A 23,388-nucleotide genomic window follows, 5' to 3' on the forward strand; every position below is an offset into this window, starting at 1 on the left:
AACTTTCTATACATCAAAGAATCCTGAAAACTGAAAAAAATTCTACTCTGCTGTTTTCAACGTAATGATAATAATGTATGTTTTTTGAGCAGCAAAATATTTTCAAAAAGAAAGCAGTTATGTTAAATAGTAAAAAATATTTCAAACTTTTACTGTTTTTACTGTGCTTTGGACCAAATAAATGCAGGCTTGTTGAGCAGAAAAGACTTCTTTAAAACATTAAAAATCTCACTGTTCAAAAACTTTTGACTGGTGGTGAAATGTTATAAATAAACTAGGGGTGGGTATAGATTATTTTTTTTAATCTAGATTAATCTAGATTAAATCTTGGAATTAATCTAGATTAATCTAGATTAAAATGGCTAATTTGAATTCTGCTGAAGGCATTCAGAATATGTGTGCTACCCAAATAATGACTAAAAGTAAGTCTTCGAGAATGGGCCAGGTGGCGCATTAGATCAGGCGCTCATCTCCTGTTTCCAAAATGCATCACAAACTGCTTGACAATTGCATTTACAACATAATTACCTATACAAACTTGTGTAACCAAGTACTTCTGCGCAAAAGGCTGCACGACGTGCGCGTTGCCGTTAAATACACAGACGCGCACGGGCATGGATATCTGCGTGCATTGTCTTCCATTAAACTGCGTTGCTTTTAGAAGCGTCAATTCAGTTGTTGCATATAGTTTAATGTCTTTATTTCGGGATTATCAAAGTAAATTATAACTCAAACTTGAGATTTTACTGGGGCACAGCAGATTTTCACTGGGACACGTGCCCCAGTAAAAAGGGTCTAGCAACGCATCTGCCCTGAAGCGGCTTCATAACTGCATCCATGTTTGCACGTCTCATTTGATGTGGTAATTTCACAGAAATTGAACACTCGTTCTCGCCTCCTACAGTGCAATTCGACTAGGTAGGTATACGTCATCTGCGCTAAAATATCAAGGTGAAAGTCATCATAGCTTATGTAGTTTAGACCCAGCTCCCAACCCAACTTTGAGAATAGATTAACGGCGATATTTTTTTTATCGCCCGATAAGAGTCTCACGTTAACGCAGCACGTTAACGCCGATAACGGCCCACCACTAAAATAAACGAATACATTTTCATTTAATAGTCAATAACATGCGCCTAAGTGTCTTCAAACACAATATCCTTTTTACTTTTAAGTATATTGTTTTAAATTATGTTACTTCCATTATAAAAATATGCTGAGGTGTCTTCTTTTTCACAACTGAAGACCTACTACTGACCTCTTTTAATTCCTGGATTACTTTCCTATTTTGTATTAACCCAAGATATCTATACCGGATAGACCAGATTTGTAGATTTTTCTATAATGGTCAAAATTTGGAACAGCTGATCTGCGACTACTTCCTATCTTTATCCTAATTCCAGTTCGTCATTCCGAACCAGTCGTTCCCTTCCCCCAGCCACGCCTTTGGAAAGTTAGAGATCAAGCCAAATGTCTTTGCTGATCCTGCCCTCCCGTATCACCTCAGTACGGCAATGACGCCTGATGATGTCAAACCCTGCCCACACGTGGAGTCGAGCGTGTGCCCGTGCGGCCGGCCGCACAACGTAAAATGATGCTAAACGCACAAGGCACGTATTCTTTAACATTGACAAGCATTCACGTGCACAAATGCTCGCTGTCATAGGATTACATCGGAGAAACACACTCTAGCAAACACATACACGTACACACACACACACAGCAGGATTATCAACAGTTCCACACAGACATAGCAAGATTACAGAGACACATACAACCCCCTCTTCTTCCCCAACACTGCTGGATTAGAGAGGCATAGATTTACATAGAGAGAAATCACAATACAGTGCATGTCAAAAACTCTCTGAGGATAAAAACACATGCATGCACTTCGAAGATCTTAATTATATAGGTAAACATAATAAATTCACATACGTATCTGATCTAGATGTTGATTTTAGGTACAAAACTGCTCAGTTGTTTGAGTGACGTCACATCAAATGTGTTTCTGAAAGACTGGGGAATGTGGTTTAATTGGCACCGATGGCTCGATCATCCTCTGTTGGATTGCTTTCATTGAGATACTGAACAGAAAAGAGAAGACACACACAGACGCACCATCAACATTACACACTTCATGTGCACACACACGCTTGCACAAACACACCGTCACAGAATAACCTCACTAATCTTCTCTCAATGGTTTAAAGCCGCTGAAGAAGCTTAATAATTTAAGAGGAAAACAGCATCAGTGCTTTTAAGGACATATGCACAGAGATTAGCCCCCTTGCTCCGAACTGGACAACAAAAGACACCCTTTCGCATGAGTGAACTGATGATTCGAAATGCATTTCGATATCAATATGATACAGCAGAGTGGCTAATAGAGTTGTTCCATTTGAGGGTCCATGTGTGGAGAAAAAAAAGAACTTGGTTGCTTTGTACTATATATTTGATTGTACAGTCACTGCCTAAATGAAATGGAATTCTGTTTTAATATTTAACCTCATCTCGTTCCAATCCTGTATGAGTTTCTTTCTTCTACAGAACACGTTGAAGGTGTTTTGAATAATGGTGATAACCAAATCGTTTTGGTTTCCATTGACTTTCAGTGTATTTATTATCAATACAATGTAAGTCAAGGGGACCCGAATTAGGTTAAGTACCAACATTTTTCAAAATATCTTCTTTTGTGTTCTGCAGAGGAATGTAATTCATACAGGTCTGGAATGATATGAGGTTGAATAAATTATAAGAGAATTATCATTTTTGGGTGAACTATCCCTTTAAGATAAATCAGTATATGCTGATACGTATGTTTATAGAACAGAAATATAAATGCATCTTAAATAAATACAGTAGCATATCTTAGGTGTTACAGGACTGAACTTAAATTTATGGTAAAAAAAAAAAAGAAAAGACCTGTGCATTTCATTAACTGATATACACTACCAGTCAAAAGTTTTTGAACAGTAAGATTTTTAATGTTTCTTTTTTAAAGAAGTCTCTTCTGTTCATCAAGCCTGCATTTATTTGATACAAATTACAGCAAAACAGTAATATTGTACAGTGATATAACTGCACTCTTAAAAATAAAGTTTCCAAAAGGGTGTTATTGCAGTGATGCCATAGAAGAACCATTTTGGCTTCCCAAAGAACCTTTCAGTGAACAGTTCCTAAAAATTTTTTAAGAACATTTAAAAAATCTAAAGAACCTTTTTTCAACTATAAAGAACCTTTTCTGCATTTAAAAGGTTCCATGGATGTGCGAGGTTCTTCATAGAACCATTGATGTCAATAAAGAACCTTTATTTTTAAGAGTGTGCTTTCTATTTGGATATATTTTAAAATGAAATTCCTTTACTCCAGTCTTTAGTGTCACAAAATCATTCAGAAAGTATTCTAATATGCTGATTTGCTGTTCAAAAAACAATTTTTATTATTATTATTATCAATATTTAAGGCAGTTGAGTAATTTTGTTCAGGATTCTTTGATGGATAGAAAGATCCAAAGATCAGCATTTATTTGAAATAAAAAGATTTTGTAACATTACACATTGACTATACCATATAAAAATGAGTACTTTTATTTAGCAAGGATGTTTTAAATTAATCAAAAGTAATAATAAAGACATTTTTAATATTACAAATGATTTCTTTTTCAGATAAATGCTGTTCTTATTAACTTTTGTATTTATCAAAGAAACCTGAAATTCTACTCAGCTGTTTTCAACATTATGATAATAATAAATGTTTTTTGAGCAGCTAATCAGAATTTTTGAATTGAAATCAAAGGAATAAATTACATTTTAAAATATATTTAAATAAAAAACAGTTATTTCGAATAATAAAAACATTTAAAAATGTTACTGTTTTTACTGTACTTTGGATTAAATAAATGCAGGCTTGGTGAGCAGAAGACGCTTCTTTAAAAAAACATTAAAAACTTTTGACTGGTAGTGTATTATTAATATTTACTATAAAGTAATACACACAAACACAAAACACCACCATGGTAACACACATGACACAAACATAATGCAATAAACATAAGATGTAAAATATAAACTCAGATGTACATAACTGATTATAAAAAAATAACAAGAAAGTTGAAGTGTTTATCTCGATGCTTCCATTATGAGCGCGCATACCGCGTATCTACATTTGAAATAACGAACTTGAGCATGCAAAAGACCGCACATAATCACTATAAACCACTTATTATAATAATAATAATTAAGAAGAAGAAACGCCATGTATATTGAAACATCCTAATAATTGGCTAAACCTTTAAAAAAAAAATTAAATTATATATATATATATATATATATATATATATATATATATATATAAATAATTTTTTTTTTTCATTTTAATTTTCCACGTGAAATATGTAGCCAACATAAAACGTTTACTCTATTCTTCCTGTTTACCAGCCACTCACTTTCATGTCTTTAAAGAAATTAATTCATGATAAATGAATGTCTGTATTACCTATTAGCAAGTGATTAAATATTTGACTCAACTGATTCATTAAAATTACGGAATCTTTAACAAATGAAACTGTGGACTTAAATTATTAATTCAGTTAGGCCTATATTTGTACACAAACAATAATTAATTCCTCAATAAAAACCACTAATTATTATAGCCTATCTTTTAGAATTATACCTACTATAGACTATTATTAACTTTAAATTTACTGTAGTAATTAATACAGAGACAGTAATTTGGGCAAACAGCACTATAGTGACTTGTTTAGGACTTGAAGCTTAAAGTTGAGGACTTGCAACTGGACTCGGACTTGCCCGTCTTGACTTGGGACTTGACTTGAGACTTGTCTGTCTTGACTCGGGACTTGACATGGGAATTGAATGCAAAGACTCGAGACTTACTTGTGACTTGCATAACAATGGCTTGGTCCCACCTCTGGACAAATGTATTGTATAAAGCAGTCAACACTTTCTTTTTTTGGCACAAATGGACTGCCATATTTCTACACAATCTAGCTTTTTAAATGCATCTGACAGTTTTATGCTACTGCTTCACAGACATTAACCAGACCACATCTCTCTCATCCAATTAGTTGATGAATTGTATGTTGACACTCCATCCTGACAGGACTTGTTGACTGTTTCTTGATTAGGGAAGAAGCCCCCGTCTATTATTAATAGTTTAGCCAAGGCTTGTAAAGGTCAAGAGCATTAGTTGAGATTTCAAACATGCTGCATGAAGATCTGGGTAGGATAAAAGCAGCTGTTTGTTTTATCTAAAGGGTACTGTATTTATTTTTATAAATATGAGTTAATTAAGCAGTCAAGAACTGCAAATGAGTTGTGACAAGCATGTGGAGATGTGTACATTATAATCCAACTCAAAATGTGACCCTGGACCACAAAACAAGTCTTACGTACACTCTTAGAAATAAAGGTGCTTTAAAAGGTTCTTCAAGTGATGCCATAGAGAAACCATTTTTGGTTCCTCAAAGAACCATTCAGTCAAAGGTTCTTTAAATAACCATCTCTTTCGTACCTTTTTAAATTCTGAAGAACCTTCTTTTGCCACAAAAACCTGTTCTGAAACAGAAAGGTTCTTTAGATGTTTAACGTTCTTTATGGAACCATTTAGACAAAAAAGGTTCTTCTATGGCATTGTGAAGCACCTTTATTTTTAAGAGTATAGCATGGGTAGATTTGGAGCAATAGCCAACAATACATTGTATGGGTCAAAATGATTGATTTTTCTTTTATGCCAAAAATCATTAGGATATAAAGTAAAGATCATGTTCCATGTAGATATTTTGTAAATTTCCTACCGTAAATATATCAAAACTTAACTTTTGATTAATATGCATTGCTAAGAACTTCATTTGGACAACTTTAAAGGTGCTTTTCTCAATATTTTCCCAGATTTTCAAATAGTTGTATCCCGGCCAAATATTGTACTATCCTAACAAACCATACATCAATCGAAAGCTTGTTTATTCTTATTCTTATTAAAAATTGAAACTTTTGACCGGTGTTGTGGTCCAGGGTCACAAATGCGACTACATTGCCTCAATGCAAAATGATAGGCTACATTGTTTCTTCACTGGGCATATTGTTTTCATACACCAAAATAAGTAACTAAATAAAACATATCTAATAGAGCTACTCTATGTTTATACTGAGACTTCGCATTTCTCACCGTTACGATGGGTGGAAAATGTTGGTTTGTTATGTTTTCGATGAAACAAATGTTGCCATCCTCAAGGTGGCGCATTGCTGCTTAGAGAACCGCGATTGTGATTGTGTTGAGACGTTATTTTTTTAAACGTATTTCTTACTTTAGAAATAACTATTTAAATGTATTCATTTGTAACACTTGGCATGGAAAACGTAGCAGCGAATTTGCTTTTAAACGATTTTAAAGGTCCTCATCTAGTAATCACAAACGACTCTGATTGTTCAATTCCGATAAGCGCTGAGAAACGTAACAGCTACCACGTGATCGTATTGTCTCACGGTGCCTGTTATTTTTCTCAACGCTGTTCGGGATAGACCAGTTACAGTAGTTTGTGAATACTTTGATTCTTTAAAATATATCTGAACAACAACTCAAACATAATAATGGCACTCAAACACATAGAAGAGCTAAAATTATGATTGTACTTATTAGAGACACCCTTCGGTCTAGTAAGCCACGTCCCTATTTAATACTAATTACCTTTCTTTAGTCTTTGGTTTGGACTTTTAGCCTAGTCAGCAGCCAAAAAAAGATCTCGTTAATGCGTTTGAGTTTAATGTTCTAATCACACATACTAATTCTGTTTAGGTCAAACTAAATTAGCATTTTAAGAAATATAAGGAAGCATTAAAGAAGGACGCACATTCACTCCTTCAAAATAAGGGCACTTAGTAGGCAGCCTATTCAGGCTGTGCTCGTACGGCGCCATTTTCCCTGGGAGGGAATGTTAACAGAAGCACACTGCCAACGTGCACTATTAAGGGCCCTAGAAATCTGTTTTACGAAGTGATATAAAATATGGATTCGGCGTCGACCAGTTCTAAACTCATCTACAAAAGTAAGTCGTTCGTGTTTGCGCGAAACTAACTGGTTATGTGAGCATTAAGCTAACTAACTGGCTGTTTTATGTGCACTAGTGTCTACTGAGGATATCACCAAACTGATACAGCTGCGGTCGAGCAACTCAGCGCTTTTTGACGGGAGGAAAAATTCGTCTAAAACAGCCTGGAGGTAAGATTTCTAATTTGTAAACATCCAGTGTTTAGATTCAAAGTTAGTATTTTGTTATTTTTTTTCAGTGCAATACTCAGAGAAATGGGGCTTGAGGAAAAGATGACAACTGAGCAGATTGCCAAAAAGTGGGAAAACCTAAAGGCAAGATATAAGGTTGGTCTCACTGCTAATTGTGTTTTTCTTTCACACAACATATTCAACAGTAAATGCATTTAATGCATTTCACACTTCATTACAAGGATGCAAAATATCCTCCCACCGGTGTGGAGAAGAACCCCACCTGCTGGAAATGGTTCAATCTCATGGACGATGCTCTGGGTGAAGAGTTTGATGAAAAGATCAGCCAGCAAGTGATCACATCAGAAGCTGACAATGATAACACACCTCATCCAAGTAAGAGGTTACGTCAAATCAAGGTCGGAGGGGAAATATTGGAATTCCTGGAAGAGGAAGGAACTTTAGGGAACGTGCCGCCACCCTCCAGACCACATCTGGCTAAGCGGGGAAGACAAAAAGGCAAGCAGACGACAGAAAGTCACCCGTTGGACATTATGCGAACCAAACTTCAAAGAGAAAGACAGCTTTTAGAAAAGGAGCTCGGAGGCCTAGACAGAGAAAAAGCACTTTTACAGCGGGAACGGGCCCTTGCAGATCGGGAAAGAGCGGCGCTTCAGCGGGACAGAACCCAGGTGGAGAAGGACAAAGCTGCGGTTAACAGAGACAAAGCATCTTTGGAACAGGACAGAGCCAGACTGCAGAAAGACAGAGAAGCTTTGGTGAGGGACAGAGCGGCCCTTGAAAAAGACAGAAGGTCAGCACATGTCACGAATCATGTGAAAAGCAGTTCAGGATGCAACGGACTGGACTGTCCTCATGAAAAGAACAGAGAAAGATTAATATTCTTACTTGAAAGGGTGATTGAAAAAATCTGAAAACAGATACTGAACAAACCTTGCTTTGTTGTCTGAAGATACATTTGAATGGCAAAACTTTGTCTATATAAAAAAAAATATTATTTTTTTGGTATGTTCACTCCAAAATCAACCACATTTGTTGAACGTACACACAATATGATGGACTCCACATTCAGTGACAAGGTGCACAAGGGTCCCTAAACATTAAAATATAAAAATATTTTTGTTTACAGATTTGTTAAAGTTGAAAAAAACATGTGATGCTTTATTTCTGAAATAATGTAAAATAACAGTGTCTGTAAGTAAACTATACCATTTGTGCCACACAATAAATGTCAAAACAAGATTCATGGTCCACCTTGTTGTCATTCAGAAACTTAAAACGGCTTATCCCATAGAGTCACAAAAGGTAATGTGAGTTCAACAAACACGATAAATTTATCCTAGTCGTTAATCTTGCATATTTTTGTAGTCAGTACTTAACAATTTGTGTTTACATAGGTTTTCGGTTTAAAAAGAGAAAAAAATAAAAAAGAGAAAGTGTAAAAACTAGCACTGGTCTCACAGATTTTAGTGTAATTTTGACTCAAATTGTTTACAAAATAAAAAATAAACAATGTATATTATTATCTGTGAAAGCCCGTTTCCACCACTAAATAATAAAAAAAAGGAAATTGCAACTTTTTTCTTGCAATTGCGAATTCACATCTCGCAATTCTGACCGTTTCTCAGAATTGTGGAATATAAACTCACAATTGCAAGTTATAAAGTCAGAATTGTGAGATATAAAGTCAGAGATATAATCTCACAATTGCGAGAATATAAAAGAGATATAAACTTGACTTTGTTTTCTCACAATTGCGAGTTTATATCTCACAATTCTGACTTTTTTTCTCAGAATTGTGAGATATAAACTTGCAATTGCGAGTTATAAAGTTGTTCTGAGGAGACAAAAGACATGTTCACAGAATTGTGAGTTTATATCTCACAATTCTGACTTAATAACTCGCAATTGCACTGTTTTATCTCACAAATTTGACTTTTCTTTCTCACAATTTAGAGTTTAGATCACACAAAACTGACTTTATTTCTCAGAATTGCGAGTTTATATCTCACAATTCTGACCTTACAACTCGAAATTGTTTATATTTAAATTTTATTTATATTTAAGTCTGAGCAACAAATAATGCAGTAATAAATGATTAACTAAACAAATTTGTAATGATTGTTATATAAGTATTATAAATAATTGTTATTTCAGTATTATTTATATGTTATTTTAGTTTTAATATTTTGAATGATATTTTTAGTTTCATTTTAATTGAATTTTTAGCAATTTTGTGTGATTTTTAGTAGTTTTTGATTAAAAAAAGAAAAAAAAAATACTATTTTAAGTTTCATTTATTTCCAGTCATTTTATTTTCATTTAGTTTACATTTTCAATTTAATGTTTCTGTTGTATTTTATTTCAGATTTATTTCAAAATATTTTAATTTAATTTAATTTTGTTTTAGTTGACAAAAATAACCCTGCTGTTGATTACAGGTTTTAACATTTTTTGATGACTTGATTTCTTATGGTGTTTTTTTTAAGAAAGTGATAGAAATTAATACTTTTATTTAGCAAGGATGCTTTAAATTAATCAAGTCATGGTGAAGACATAATGTTACAAAAGATTTCTATTTCAGATAAATGCTGTTTTTCTTTTTTTGAGCAGCAAATCGAAATATTAAAATGATTTCTGAAATATCATGTGACTGGAGTAATGATGCAAAAAATTCAGCTTTGAAATCACAGGAAGAAATTACATTTTAAAATATATTCAAGTAGAAAACAGTTATTTAAAATAGTAAAACAATTGACTGTATTTGCTGTACTTTGGATCAAATAAATGCAGGCTTGGTGAGCAGAAGAGACTTCTTCAAAATACATTCAAAATCTTACTGTCCAAAAACATTCGTATATCTATAACTAAAGATACAAAGGAATTAAGAGGAAGATGCTTGTTTTATTGTTGTTTTTCTCCTGACAACTAGAGGGCAACAATCTAATATCATTCGTCCGTCTATTAGAAACGAGAAAAGCTGTGAAGAAGCGCTGTCCGCAATAGAGACGCAAACGGTTGTTGAAGAAGTGAAAGAAAACAATAATATTCATGGTATTACTGTGTATCCCATAAGAGGAGTTTGGCCGCCTCTCTCCCTTTAAGAAATGGCGCAACCATCTCAACAGTGTGAGTGTCACTGCGTAAAGCTGCACTGTGTGCACGCATGCAAAACTTTCGCACGTTTCTGTAACTCTTTTATGAGTTTATATATAAATAACGGTGGATTTAAAACCGATTAATGCACTTAATATGTGCAGCTGCTTTCGATAACTAAATAAGGATTTATTCCTATTATTTCAGACTGACAGTTGTCAGTGTTTATGATGTGGTTTGACTGGGCGGTTTGTTTTGCAAATATAAAATCATAGTTACAGCAGCACCAAACAAACCTACAGTGCATTCATGCCGGACTCTGTTTGCTCCGCGCTTCTGTTTCAGGGTCTCACAAGGACACTGAGGCATTGATCAGGTGGCGCATGGCCCATGGCTATTTATTCTCAGGCTGGAGGAACACATGCAGAAATGGCTGGGAGTATGTACTCATTGTGATTCATATGTGATTCATTTGACATCTGCAGTACGTGTCGTTTGTATCCAATTATGTGCGTAATCGTGTGTCTTAATGAAGGGGTTTTCAAACTTTTAATACCGGGGACCCCCATTTATGCTGACCCCTTTCTAATCAATTATGACAGATGATTCATAAATTGTGACCATGGACCACAAAAGCAGTCATACGGGTCAATTTCTTTTTTTAAATATAAGATTTATACATCATCTGAAAGCTGAATAAATGCACTTTCCATTGAAGTTTCGTTTGTTAGGATATGACAATATTTGAAAAGCTGGGGGTTTTGCCTTTAAATTTGTCCAAATAACGTTCTTAGCAATGCATATTACTAATCAAAAATTACGTTTTAAACTATTTACCTAAGAAAATTGACAAAATGTCTTCATGGAACATGATCTTTACTTAATATCCTAATGATTTTAAGCATAAAAGAAAAAATTACTTAAGACCTCTTTGTGGTCCAGGTTCACATATGATAATCCATTTCAATCTAAAAAGCGCTGGGGTAGTTTTATTAAACTCAACTATTGCATAAAATGACTATATTTCTTGCTTAAAATGAACCCAGAATAAGTTGGAAATTAAACATTTATTTATAAGTTGAATAAATAATAATTAAATAATGATTTTTTTTTTAAATTGCTTATTAATAAATGTTAACCTTTTGATTATTGCTGATGCCTTTAGTAGTTATGTGTCTGATTTTTAATTTACAACCTATTTTGGGTTCATTTTTAGCCATATAGTAATTTTTTTAACAGTAGTTGAAAAAAACTACCCAGAATTTTCGGTGTACTATGTAAAATGAACAGTAAAAATGTTGTAATCTAATTATATTATGATATTAATTAATTATTGGCTTTATTATTAATACATTAAATTTTTTGATGTTATATCATTTAAAATATTATTTGGAAAATATTTAGTTACTATGTAGTTATATTTAGATATATTTCATTGTGTAATTTTTTTTTAAACTTTAGATTATAGTTAAATTACAGTTAAAATTTTAATTTAAATATATTTTATTACTATTATTATTTTTTTACAATAAATGTAATTACAAAGCAGATGTTATAGAGAATATTGCACTATAGCATCCAACAAACAAGATAAAGGTTACAATGGCAAGGAAAAATATACAGGCAAGTAATAGTAGAATGAATTTGCTTTTAGAATGAAAAGTAGTTTTTGGAAACTAACGTCTTAAAATATTAATTTAGTAATTATATAAACATACAAATAAAATGATACATTTAGTAATATAAATATAACATTTCATTTATATCTTAAGTAAACGCATAAACACAGTTTTTAAAAAAAAAACAAATAAATAAAGAATAAAAAAAAATCTGTTGAATTTTAACTGACAAGGCTGTCACCCAAACTTTATGTAACCAGTTTAAAAACCCAAGTATTTTTTTCTATAAGCTGTTTTTAAAGAAAAGGTGACAAAGTGTGTTTTTTATTTGTAGGCTGTTCATACAAGAGACAAAATCCAGCCTGGATGGAAATATTACTTCTCAAAGAGCAAAACGAAAGTGGGAGAATTTAAAATGCAAATACAAGGTAAGATGGATGCATAAAATCAGTCTTCATTTTCAATTAAAATTATTTACTTGTATAGTTGCATACCATACTTTATGTTCTTCAGAAAATATAAAAATCTACTTATAAATTAAATATATAAATAAATAAATAGTCTCTTCAGCTCAGCAAGCCTGCATTTATTGATCCAAAATACAGCAAAAACAGTAACATTTTGAAATATTTTTATTTCAAAATGTATTTCTACTTGAATATATTTTAAAATGTAATTTATTCTTGTGATTTCAAAGCTGAATTTTTAGCTTTATTACTCCAGTCACATGGTCCTAATATTCTGATTTGCTGCTCAAAAAACATTATTATTATTATTATTATTATTATGTTGAAAACAGTTGTGTAGATTTTGTTCAGGCTTGAATAAAAGTGAATCAATAAAGACGACTTCAGAAGAACAGTATTTGTCTGAAATAGAAATCTTTGCAACATTATAAATAACTTTATCATCACTTTTGATCAATTGAAAGCATCTTTGCTAAATAAAAGTATTCATTTCTATAATTTCTCCCCCCGCAAAATAAATTGCAGACAAATGCTGATCTTTGGATCTTTCAATTCATCAAAGAATGTACTGAAAAAATGTACTCAACTGTTTTAAATATTGATAATAATAATGATAAAAAATGTTTCTTGAACAGCAAATCAGCATATCGGAATAATTTCTAAAGGATCATGTGACACCGAAGAATAGACTGTAATGATGCTAAAAATTTAGCTTCGATCACAGGAGTAAATTACATTTTAAAATATATCCAAATAGAAAACATTTTAAATAGTAAAAATATTTCAAAATTGTACTGTTTTTGCTGTACTGTGGATCAAATAAATGCAGGCTTGGTGAACAAAAAAGACTTCCATAAAAAAAACATTACAAATCTTTTGACTGGTAGCGTATGCATGCAATTCTCTTGATGTAGTTTTCTCTACCTTTCCCCCCTAGGTTTTAAAAGCTCTTGCAAAAGACGTTGAAACAGTTAAACCCGAATCTTGGCGGTGGTTCAGACTCATGGAGAAGGCCGTAGATGGCGACCCCACTGATGTTGACCCTCCTAAACCGTCCTTACTGACCAACCTGGCCGATGAGCCCGAATGCGCAGCCCAGCCCAGCAAGAAGATGTATCAAGTAGAAATGGGAAGTGATATTCTAGAATTACTGACACATTCAGTAATCGAGGTCAATACTCAAGCAACAGTAGCCGATGGAGGGCCCTCGTCGGATACAGCAGAAAGTGTGAAAGGGAGACCCATTGAAAAAAGCCCTTCAGAGACTCAAGATGAGCTACACTTTGAAAGAGCCAAAATCAGACGAGAGCGACAGCTCCTGGACAAGGAACACGCAGACTTGGACCGAGAGCGAGTGCTCCTGGAGCGCGAGAAAGCCGTCGCAGAGAGGGAGAAAACGGCGTTGGAGAGGGACAGAGCGCAGCTGGAAAAGGACCGAGCTGCAATTGACCGGGAAAGAGCCTCGCTGGAACAAGACAGAGCGAGATTGGAGCGGGACAGAGCGGCCTTTGAAAGAGACAGAGAGACTTTCACCGCCATGGCTCTTGGGACAAACGGCACAGGACTCACTGAGCCAGACTCCCCGTATGCTGAGGACAGAAAAAGATTAATATTTTTGTTTGAGAAACTAATCGAGAGGTTTTGAAATCACTGAAAACTGTCAGTGTTGCTCATTCCAAGGGTATTTAAAATAATAATGTACTTAAATTAAAGCATTTCAAGATTAAGTTTTCCCTCTCAAGACACATTTTTGAGGAGAGGAAATTTGTTCACAGCTGTGTTCAGAGCTAGTTCTAGAGTTCATTGTAGTTCGGTACAATACATAATGGATAATTCATGTTAAGTTTATTCCCCTTTTTTCAGGTTCTCGGATGCATTGAGATTAAAGTTATTGTTTCAGTCGTTTGTCTTTCATATTTATTTAGAGCCTTTATCTCTGTACACACTTGTTTCTTTTTTATGGATGACCAAGAGTTAGTAAAACATTTTATTGTAGTGGTTTTTTTTGTTTTTTCAAGAAAAACTGCAAACAAATTGTGATGGAAAAAAAAATTGGGGAAAACTTATTTGATCCCCTGGTGATTTTGTACGTTTGCCCACTGACAAAGAAATGATCAGGTTATAATTTTAATGGTAGGTTTATTTGAACAGTGAGAGACAGGATAACAACAAAGAAAACCAGAAAAAAACACATTTCAAAAAAGTTATAAATTGATTTGCATTTTAATGAGTGAAATAAGTATTTGACCCCTTCGCAAAATATGACTTAGTGGCAAAACCCTTGTAGGCAATCCCAGGTCAGACGTTTCTTGTGGTTGGCCACCAAGTTTGCACACATCTCAGGATTTCGTCCCACTCCTCTCCAAGTCATTAAGGTTTCGAGGCTGACATCTGGCAACTCGAACCTTCAGTTCCCTCCACAGATTTTTCTAGGGGATTAAGGTCTTAAAACCGGCTAGGCCACTCCAGGACCTTAATGTGCTTCTTCTCAAACCACCCCTTTGTTGCCTTAGCCATGTGTTTTGGGTGATTGTCATGCTGGATTACCGATCCACGACCCATTTTCAGTGAGGGATAGAGGTTCTCACCTACGAATTAATGTTACATGGCCCCGTCCATCGTCCCTTTGATGCGATGCAGTTGTCCTGTCCACTTAGACGAAAAACATCCCCAAAACATAATGTTTCCACCTTCATGTTTGACAGTGGGGATGGTGTTCTTGGGGTCATAGACAGCATTCCTCCTCCTCCAAACACAGCGAGTTGAGTTGATGCCAAAGAGCTTGATTTTGGTCTCATCTGACCACAACACTTTCACCCAGTTCTCCTCTGAATCATTCAGATGTTCATTGGCAAACTTCAGACGTGCCTGTGCATGTGCTTTCTTGAGCAGGGGGACATTGTGGGCATTTCAGGATTTCAGTCCTTCACGGCATAGTGTGTTACCAATTGTTTTCTTGGTGACTATGGTCCCAGCTGCCTTGAGATCATTGACAAGATCCTTCCGTGTAGTTCTGGGCTGATTCCTCACCGTTCTCATGATCATTCAAACTCCACGAGGTGAGATCTTGAAGGAAGATTGACAGTTATTTTGTGTTTCTTCCATTTGCGATTAATCGCACCTGTTGTCATCTTCTCACCAACTGCTTACCGATGGTCTTGTAGCCCATTCCAGCCTTGTGTAGGTCTAAAATCTTGTCCCTGACATCCTTGGACAGCTCTTTGGTCTTGGTCATGGTGGAGAGTTTGGAATCTGATTGATTGCTTCTGTGGACAGGTGTCTTTTGTACAGGTAACAAGCTGAGATTAGGAGCACTCCCTTTAAGAGAGTGCTCCTAATCTCAGCTCCTTACCTGTATTAAAGACACCTAGGAGCCAGAAATCTTGCTGATTGATAGGGGATCAAATACTTATTTAACTCATTAAAATGCAAATCCATTTATAACTTTTTTCAAATGCGTTTGTAAAAGGCTCTGTAGAAATTTCTGTTGGCGAAATAAGGTAATTTCTATAGGAATCCACATGATTGTGAAAGATTTTCTCATGCAGATTTTGCAACGGGTTGATCATGCAGATTTGGAGCGTTGACCAGCAGCAAGCAGCTTGATTTGAAAGTGACGTCTATGTGAAATGTGCTTTATACATTTCTCTAAAAAAATATTTTTGTGCAATTTTTTTTTCTGACATATTGTTATAAACAAGTATCACTTAAATCACAGGTAGTCATACAGTTGGGAAAAAAACCTTTTTAAATAATATGTTGGAGTTGTAGATCAACAGTATTTTTTACAAGTTACACAATACATTATATAATACCTTGTGCTGCCTGCAACCCATACACTAAGGGAAAACATTTATTTTTAACTTCATACAAATAATTTACCGTATTATTAATCTTTTTTTAAAGATTTTGCAAGTCAGGTTTTGTGGTAACTGCTTCCTCATTTAGATCTCTTTAATATCATATTTTAAATATACAGCACAGTGACTATATTTATTCATTTACTCATGGAATCTGGTTCTGACAAACTATTAAAAAATGGACTTTAAGAGAACAATTTTTTTGTTTAGTGTGTAATGTGTTATAAAAAAAACAACAAAAAAACATGAATCACACATACATATAATGGTTATACAAATCAGCTAGTTCCCATAAAAATTTTGTTAAAGCCACAGTATATTTGCATTCTGTTCTTCCCTTGTTTTTTTCTTAACTCAAGGTCAGTTCAAGCGCTGACTATTTCCTTCTTGTAAAGATAATTTCTGCTTATTCTGCTTAAGTATTGTTGCCAGAAAAAACCACAAGGAAAATAAACCTATATAAGGTTCACATTTGATACTCATTTGCCAGATGTTGTCGTCTGAGTATTTCTGAGCAAGCTTTAATTGATTCTGACATATTTTAAGTAAATCTTGAGTTCTGATTTAAACATCTAAAACTAAAAGAAAACACTTCATATATACTAACTTTATATAAAAAAAAATAACAAATTAAGGTCAGTTGGTCAGATTTTTCATTTTAGTCATGGACAGCTCACCAGAAATACTGGATTTCGATTCTTCAGATGAAAATGGGTAAGGAACACTTTGATTTAATAGAAATATATAGAAATAATAATTACAATAATCATATATATATATATATACACCTTGCATAATCTGCAAAATGTGAGTGTAAATGTAAGATATTTCACATAAACGATGTTTACATATAGTCCACATGAGAAAATAGTTAAATTTATAAAAATTACATGTTCAACAGTTTTTATATACTTGAATCAGTCCACAGCTGTTTTTTTTTTTTTAATAGTTGTTCATGAGTCCCTTGTTTGTCCTGAACAGTTAAACTGCCCGCTGTTCTTCAGAAAAATCTTTCAGGTCCCACAAACTCTGTTTTTTTTTTTTTTTTCTTTTAGCATTTTTGTGTAATTAAATTCTTTCCAACGATGATTGTATGATTTTGAGATCCATCTTTTCACACTGAGGACAACTGAGGGACTCATATGCAGCTATTACAGAAGGTTCAAATGCTCACTGATGCTCCAGAAGGAAACACAATGCATTAAGAGTCAGGGGTGTAAACTTTTGAACAGAATGAAGATGTGTACATTTTTCTTATTTTGTCAAAATATCATATTTTTTTTCATTTAGTACTGCCCTTAAGCTACAGAAGATACTTACATTTTTCCTAAATTTACCCTGATCTCCAAATTCAAAAAGTTTTCACCCCCGTCTCTTAATGCGTCCTTTTTCTTTTTTAAGCATCAGTAAGCATTTGAACGTTCTGTAATAGTTGCATATGAGTCCCTCAGTTGCTCTCAGTGTGAAAAGATAGATCTCATAATCATACAGTCATTGTTGGAAAGGGCTCAAATACACAAAAATGCTGAAAAACCAAAGATTTTGTGGGACCTGAAGAATTTTTTTTGAAGAACAACGGGCAGTTTACCTGTTCAGGACAAACAAGGGAGTGATGAATAAAACAGTCATTCAGGCAACAACACAGTATTAAGAATCAAGTGTATGTAAACTTTTGAACAGGGTCATTTTTATAAATCCAACTAATATTTTCTCTCATGGACTCTATGTAAACGTCCTTACCTTATTCAGGTCAGTACTAAATAAAAAACAACATGCATTTTGTATGATCGCTCTTATTTCGATAAAAAAATGAATATTTTGCAGATTCTGCAAGGTGTATGTAAACTTTTGACCTCAACTGTTAATTTTCTGCACTTTGACTGTCTAATCAGGGTTGAAATAATCTACAGATCATCAATGCTTCTCATTTGATATAAATGCAGTCTAACTGTCAAATGTGTTTTTAAGTCCCGAGAACAGTGGAATATTTCTGCAGCAGTGGGAGGCACAAGTTCGGCCCTATATTGAGATGATTGACTTCATGAGGCGGATCGGAATCGAGAAGGAACTTGCGCTGCCGTCCATCGCAGTGGTGGGAGACCAGAGCTCAGGCAAAAGCTCTGTTTTAGAGGCACTATCAGGAGTCGCTCTACCTCGTGGGAGTGGTATGTTGTACACCTACAATACATTATCTGAATATCTATCTATCTTTATTCTAATATGTTCCATGCAGGTATTGTCACCCGCTGTCCACTGGAGCTTAAACTCAGGAAACTTAGTAATGGGAGCGGCTGGACTGCCACAATATCCTACAATGATGTGCGTGAGACGTTTCATGATCCTGCACAAGTTGAAAGTCACGTCAGAAGAGGTAAGGCATAATAATATATAGCAGGATATATAATGACAGTTCTCATTAATTAAAATATTACTTACATGATGAATGAAGGTTGTGTAACTATGTATTTGTCTTTTACAGCACAGAATATGCTTGCTGGAGATGGAGTAGGAATCTGCGATGAGCTCATCAGTTTGGAGATCACATCGCCTGATGTGTGCGACCTCACGCTGATCGATCTACCTGGAATAACAAGAGTACCAGTGCAAGGGCAACCGGAAGACATTGGAGACCAGGTGATAACAAAATACTGATGAATTGCCAATTGTGGACAAGCCCATATATTTGTATGCATTCAGCTGTGGAAAAATAAATTGTTTACACAAAATTACATTTAAAAATGTTAAATAATAATGTAATTAAATTAGAATTTTTTTATTAACATTTAAAACCCAATTTGTTTTTAAAAATTAATATTAAAAAAATTGAAATCTTACTGTTCAAAAACTTTTGACTGGTAATATATATTTTTAAATTGATTTACTGTAGATAACAATGTAATATACTATGTTTTGAAATGTGTGTTCCAGATGATCACTGTTTTCTAAATTAGTAACTATTTGATTGCAGATTCGACGCCTGATATTGAAATTCATTTCCAAAAAAGAAACCATTAATTTGGTTGTTGTTCCCTGCAATGTTGACGTTGCAACCACGGAAGCGCTTAGAATGGCTCAGGGTGTCGATGCTGATGGCTCAAGGACTTTAGGTATTACTTTTCACATAAACTACGGATACAGAGTGTGAGGGGCAAATTCATTCATATTCAAAAAACTACCTGAAAACGTTTTATTGCTTCAGCAATATTGACGAAGCCAGACCTGGTGGATAAAGGAGCAGAAGCCGACATCTTGCAAGTACTGCAGGGCAAAGTGGTTCCTCTCAAGAAGGGCTACACCATTGTCCGATGTAGAGGCCAGAGTGACATCAATGAAAACGTTCCTCTGTCTGAAGCCACAAGACAGGAAAAAGAGTTCTTCGCTAAACACGCGCACTTCAAGTATTCAATTAGTAGAAATTATACATTTACAATTATCTGTTATTTTATGTAATGTTCAAAAACATTTAAGATGTTCCCCTTACCACCAGTTTTCTTCTTGAGGAGCAGAGGGCCACGATACCCTGCCTGGCTACCAGACTCACTAAAGAGCTGGTTCAACATATCAAGGCAAGTCTAAACATGGTGAACTATTCTGAAAAAGTGAAACAAATGCTAAATTTATGACTTATTCCTTATTTTACAGGCTTCACTTCCATCTTTAAATGATCAAATTCATATCAACTTGTCTGCAGTAAGAGTCGAACTCAAGAATTATGCTGATGGTCCTCCTTTAGAACCTGAGCGAATGGGGCCTTATCTTAGCAAGGTACAGTTAAAGCAAGCTTCATTACTTGTATTGTCCAATATCTGAAACTAGCCTGACTGAGATGAACACACTTGAACTTCTGTTTCTCTGTATGTGTAGAAAATCTTGGAGTTCAGTGACCAGATAAGCGAGTTGTGTCGAACAGGAGAATCAGACAGTGGGAACCTCTACTCGCTCCTTCGACCAGTATTCAAACAATGGGAATGTCACCTGAGTAACTCCAAAGCATCATGTACGTCAAATAGATAAATAATTTGGTGTACAATACTACTAATGTACAGTTCACTCGAATATTACATTCTGTCCCCATTTACTCACCTTCATGTCGTTTCAAACTTGAATTAATTAAGCGGGAACGAGACTGCCGTCGATACATTTAACGTTAGACCAAACAACTGCGAGTGAGATATCGTTTTTATACAACAGTCTAATAAACAAGATGTTTATAATGAGTTTCTTACATGTTAAGCATAATATTGCATTTCTTAAAGGGATAGTTCACCCAAAAATGAAAATTTGATGTTTATCTGCTTACCCCCAATGCATCCAAGATGTAGGTGACTTCGTTTCCTCAGAAAAACACAAACGAAGATTTTTAATGAAAACCGGTGCAGTCTGCCAGCCTTATCATGGACGTGGATGGGCACCAAACCTTTAAAAGTAAACAAAAACATGCACAGACAAATCCAAATTACACCCTGCGACTCGTGACGATACATTGATGTCTTAAGACACGAAACGATCGGTTTTTGCGAGAAACTGAACAGTATTTATATCATTTTTTACCTTTGATACACAGCCACGTCCATCTGTCATGAGCACGAGTTTGGCATCAGTCACGTCACATGTGCACGCGCTCTGTCGTAGAATACGCAAACGCCGGAAGGGGAAATCAGTGAAAAGTCCCGGGTGAGTTTGCGCAAGCAAATGTAATCTTTTAGCTTTAAATCGGTTTAAACAATCAGGATACGCGCAAGTAATTACCATTTTGAACAGACGCTATACCCACAATCTCTGTGCTCTATGTTTACAATGAGTGTCGTAGACATGCGACAGATCGCTTCCGGTGTTTGCGTATTCTACGACAGAGCGCGTGCACATGTGACGTGACTGATGCCAAACTCGTGCTCATGACAGATGGACGTGGCTGTGTATCAAAGGTAAAAAATGATATAAATACTGTTCAGTTTCTCACAAAAAACGATCGTTTCGTGTCTTAGGACATCAATGTATCGTCACGAGTCGCAAGGTGTAATTTGGATTTGTCTGTGCATGTTTTTGTTTACTTTTAAAGGTTTGGTGCCCATCCACGTCCATGATAAGGCTGGCAGACTGCACCGGTTTTCATTAAAAATCTTCGTTTGTGTTTTTCTGAGGAAACAAAGTCACCTACATCTTGGATGCATTGGGGGTAAGCAGATAAACATCAAATTTTCATTTTTGGGTGAACTATCCCTTTAAATTGTTTCAAACTACTGAAAACCCGCTAGGTCTTTCAGCAACACAAATGAGCTAAGTTCGTTCCAGAATGATTCAGTGTTTTGAATCGGTTCAGTTGATTCACTCATAAAGACTTGTCGTTTGTCTCCACCTACTGAAGTAGCGTTGTAACTGCAGAAAGAGTCACTGTAAAATCTCCACTAATAATACACAGACAGTTTTTCTGGAACTACAAGTGAGGTAATTACTGCTTTATTTTTAACTATTGTAAGATTATTTGTTTTAGTCAGAGAGTCTGTAAAACAGATGACTGAAAAATATGACGAGGTCCATCGTGGGAGAGAACTGGTGACCTTCAGTGACTACTGTGTGTATGAATCAATGGTGAAGAAACATGTTGGAGACCTTAAACAACCAGCTTTGGAGACTCTGAAGCTCATCCGAGGTTGCTGTTTAAACTTTAACTTGCACTTACATGATATGGTTACATTTGACTTGATTAATAATGATATTTTTTCATTTAATATCTTAGATATTGTGCAGAAGGAATTCAGGGACATGTGTGAGCTGTGTTTCCCAAACTACCCTCATCTGAGACACATAATACTGGTGGGTTAAAATGCCACTTGTTGAATAGACAATAAACTTCTTTAACATAACATTACTACATTTCTGATTAACTCTTTCCCCTTAGAATAACATTGACGACATTCAGTCAAAACAAGAAGGCAAGGTGGAGAAGAGGATCTTTGAGTACATTAACATGGAGAAACTTGTGTACACACAAGATCCCATTTTCAACCAGAAAATTGTGGACTTCAAGTTTGTGGAAAAGCAACAGGAAAATGAGTCCATTTGTTTGGATACGGGAGAGAATGCAACCTCACCCCACAACTGTGCTGTTTTTGATACCAGGAGCTTGACGCCTGATAAATTGATCATCTACTATGAGGTTTAATTCACTTCTTGATTTATTACAGTGTTAACTGCTCATGTTTTTTTTGGGGGGGGTTTTGAATGTATTGTAAACCTTCACATGTTCTCTCATTCCATCAGATTGTGTATCAGCGTCTGGCCGACTACATTCCCATGGTGATCCTGCTGTTCATACTGAAGGAAGCTGCTGTGATGCTGCGGGCTCATGCTATGGACTTGCGGGATGGAGCTGATGTTGTGAAGCTGCTCGTGGAGGACACAGAGGCTGGACGGAAGAGAGCAGACTTACACCAACGCATGGAAAGACTGCGTCTGGCACAAGAACGCATCAGTATCTACCTCTGAGACACAAGTTGCCTCTATTTTAGTTTTATGCTTGGTTACTGAAAGCATTCAAAAGACAGCAGCAAAAGAAATCTCAAAGTCAAAGAACAAAAGGGTAGTTTAAGGGGCTTTAGGAATCATATTGATTTTTTAGGTTCAGGTTAAGCTTCAGTTTAATCATGTATAATTATTTGAAAGAATACCCTTAAAGATAAGTGAAGTAAGAGTTTTTTTTGTAAATGACAAAGAATCAGTTATAGTTTGCTTTTACCTGTTTTTGAATAAAAAAAGGTTTCAGCTTGTTGCAGTGTCTTCTCCACCAACTACAATGCACATTTTAATAAAACAAAGCTATAATTCATAAATAGTTTTTTTTGTGTGTGTACATATATGAGCTTAGGTTTTAGGTCTTTTAATTAATGTTATTGGTTTGCTGTAGTAAGTAGTTTTGTTTTGAATAAAGCCATTTTGGGAGGATTTCAGTTCCCACTGATAAACTTACTGAACTGAAGGCTATTTCTCTCTATACAAATGTAAATGGTTTACACAAGTAGAGTTGTATATGGACTAAAAAATATTTGGGAAAATTAAGTGTGTTTAGCAAGTGACACAAGAATCATAATT

General features: G+C 34.9%; 3 protein-coding genes across 3 annotated transcripts; all 3 read left to right on the forward strand.

Annotated features, from left to right (window-relative positions):
• Positions 1-6,431: 6,431 nt before the first annotated feature.
• Positions 6,432-8,499, forward strand: LOC141302053 (uncharacterized). The gene is made up of 4 exons (XM_073832250.1): positions 6,432-7,063; positions 7,143-7,236; positions 7,305-7,392; positions 7,479-8,499. The coding sequence occupies exons 1-4, from the start codon at positions 7,024-7,026 to the stop codon at positions 8,169-8,171; spliced, it is 915 nt and encodes a 304-aa protein (XP_073688351.1). The 5' UTR covers positions 6,432-7,023; the 3' UTR covers positions 8,172-8,499.
• A 1,737-nt stretch (positions 8,500-10,236) lies between these two features.
• LOC141302071 (uncharacterized) lies at positions 10,237-14,338 on the forward strand. Its single transcript, XM_073832264.1, has 4 exons — positions 10,237-10,386; positions 10,699-10,792; positions 12,307-12,400; positions 13,377-14,338. The coding sequence occupies exons 1-4, from the start codon at positions 10,365-10,367 to the stop codon at positions 14,082-14,084; spliced, it is 918 nt and encodes a 305-aa protein (XP_073688365.1). The 5' UTR covers positions 10,237-10,364; the 3' UTR covers positions 14,085-14,338.
• A 2,486-nt stretch (positions 14,339-16,824) lies between these two features.
• mxh (myxovirus (influenza virus) resistance H) lies at positions 16,825-23,078 on the forward strand. The gene is made up of 13 exons (XM_073832334.1): positions 16,825-17,013; positions 18,268-18,464; positions 18,533-18,670; positions 18,779-18,933; positions 19,268-19,406; positions 19,499-19,697; positions 19,787-19,865; positions 19,942-20,064; positions 20,164-20,296; positions 21,791-21,949; positions 22,037-22,113; positions 22,199-22,456; positions 22,561-23,078. The coding sequence occupies exons 1-13, from the start codon at positions 16,964-16,966 to the stop codon at positions 22,783-22,785; spliced, it is 1,932 nt and encodes a 643-aa protein (XP_073688435.1). The 5' UTR covers positions 16,825-16,963; the 3' UTR covers positions 22,786-23,078.
• The last annotated feature ends 310 nt before the right edge of the window (positions 23,079-23,388 follow it).

Source organism: Garra rufa, chromosome 25, assembly GCF_049309525.1.
Source record: "Garra rufa chromosome 25, GarRuf1.0, whole genome shotgun sequence".
In the NCBI taxonomy this organism is placed as follows: Eukaryota; Metazoa; Chordata; class Actinopteri; order Cypriniformes; family Cyprinidae; genus Garra; species Garra rufa.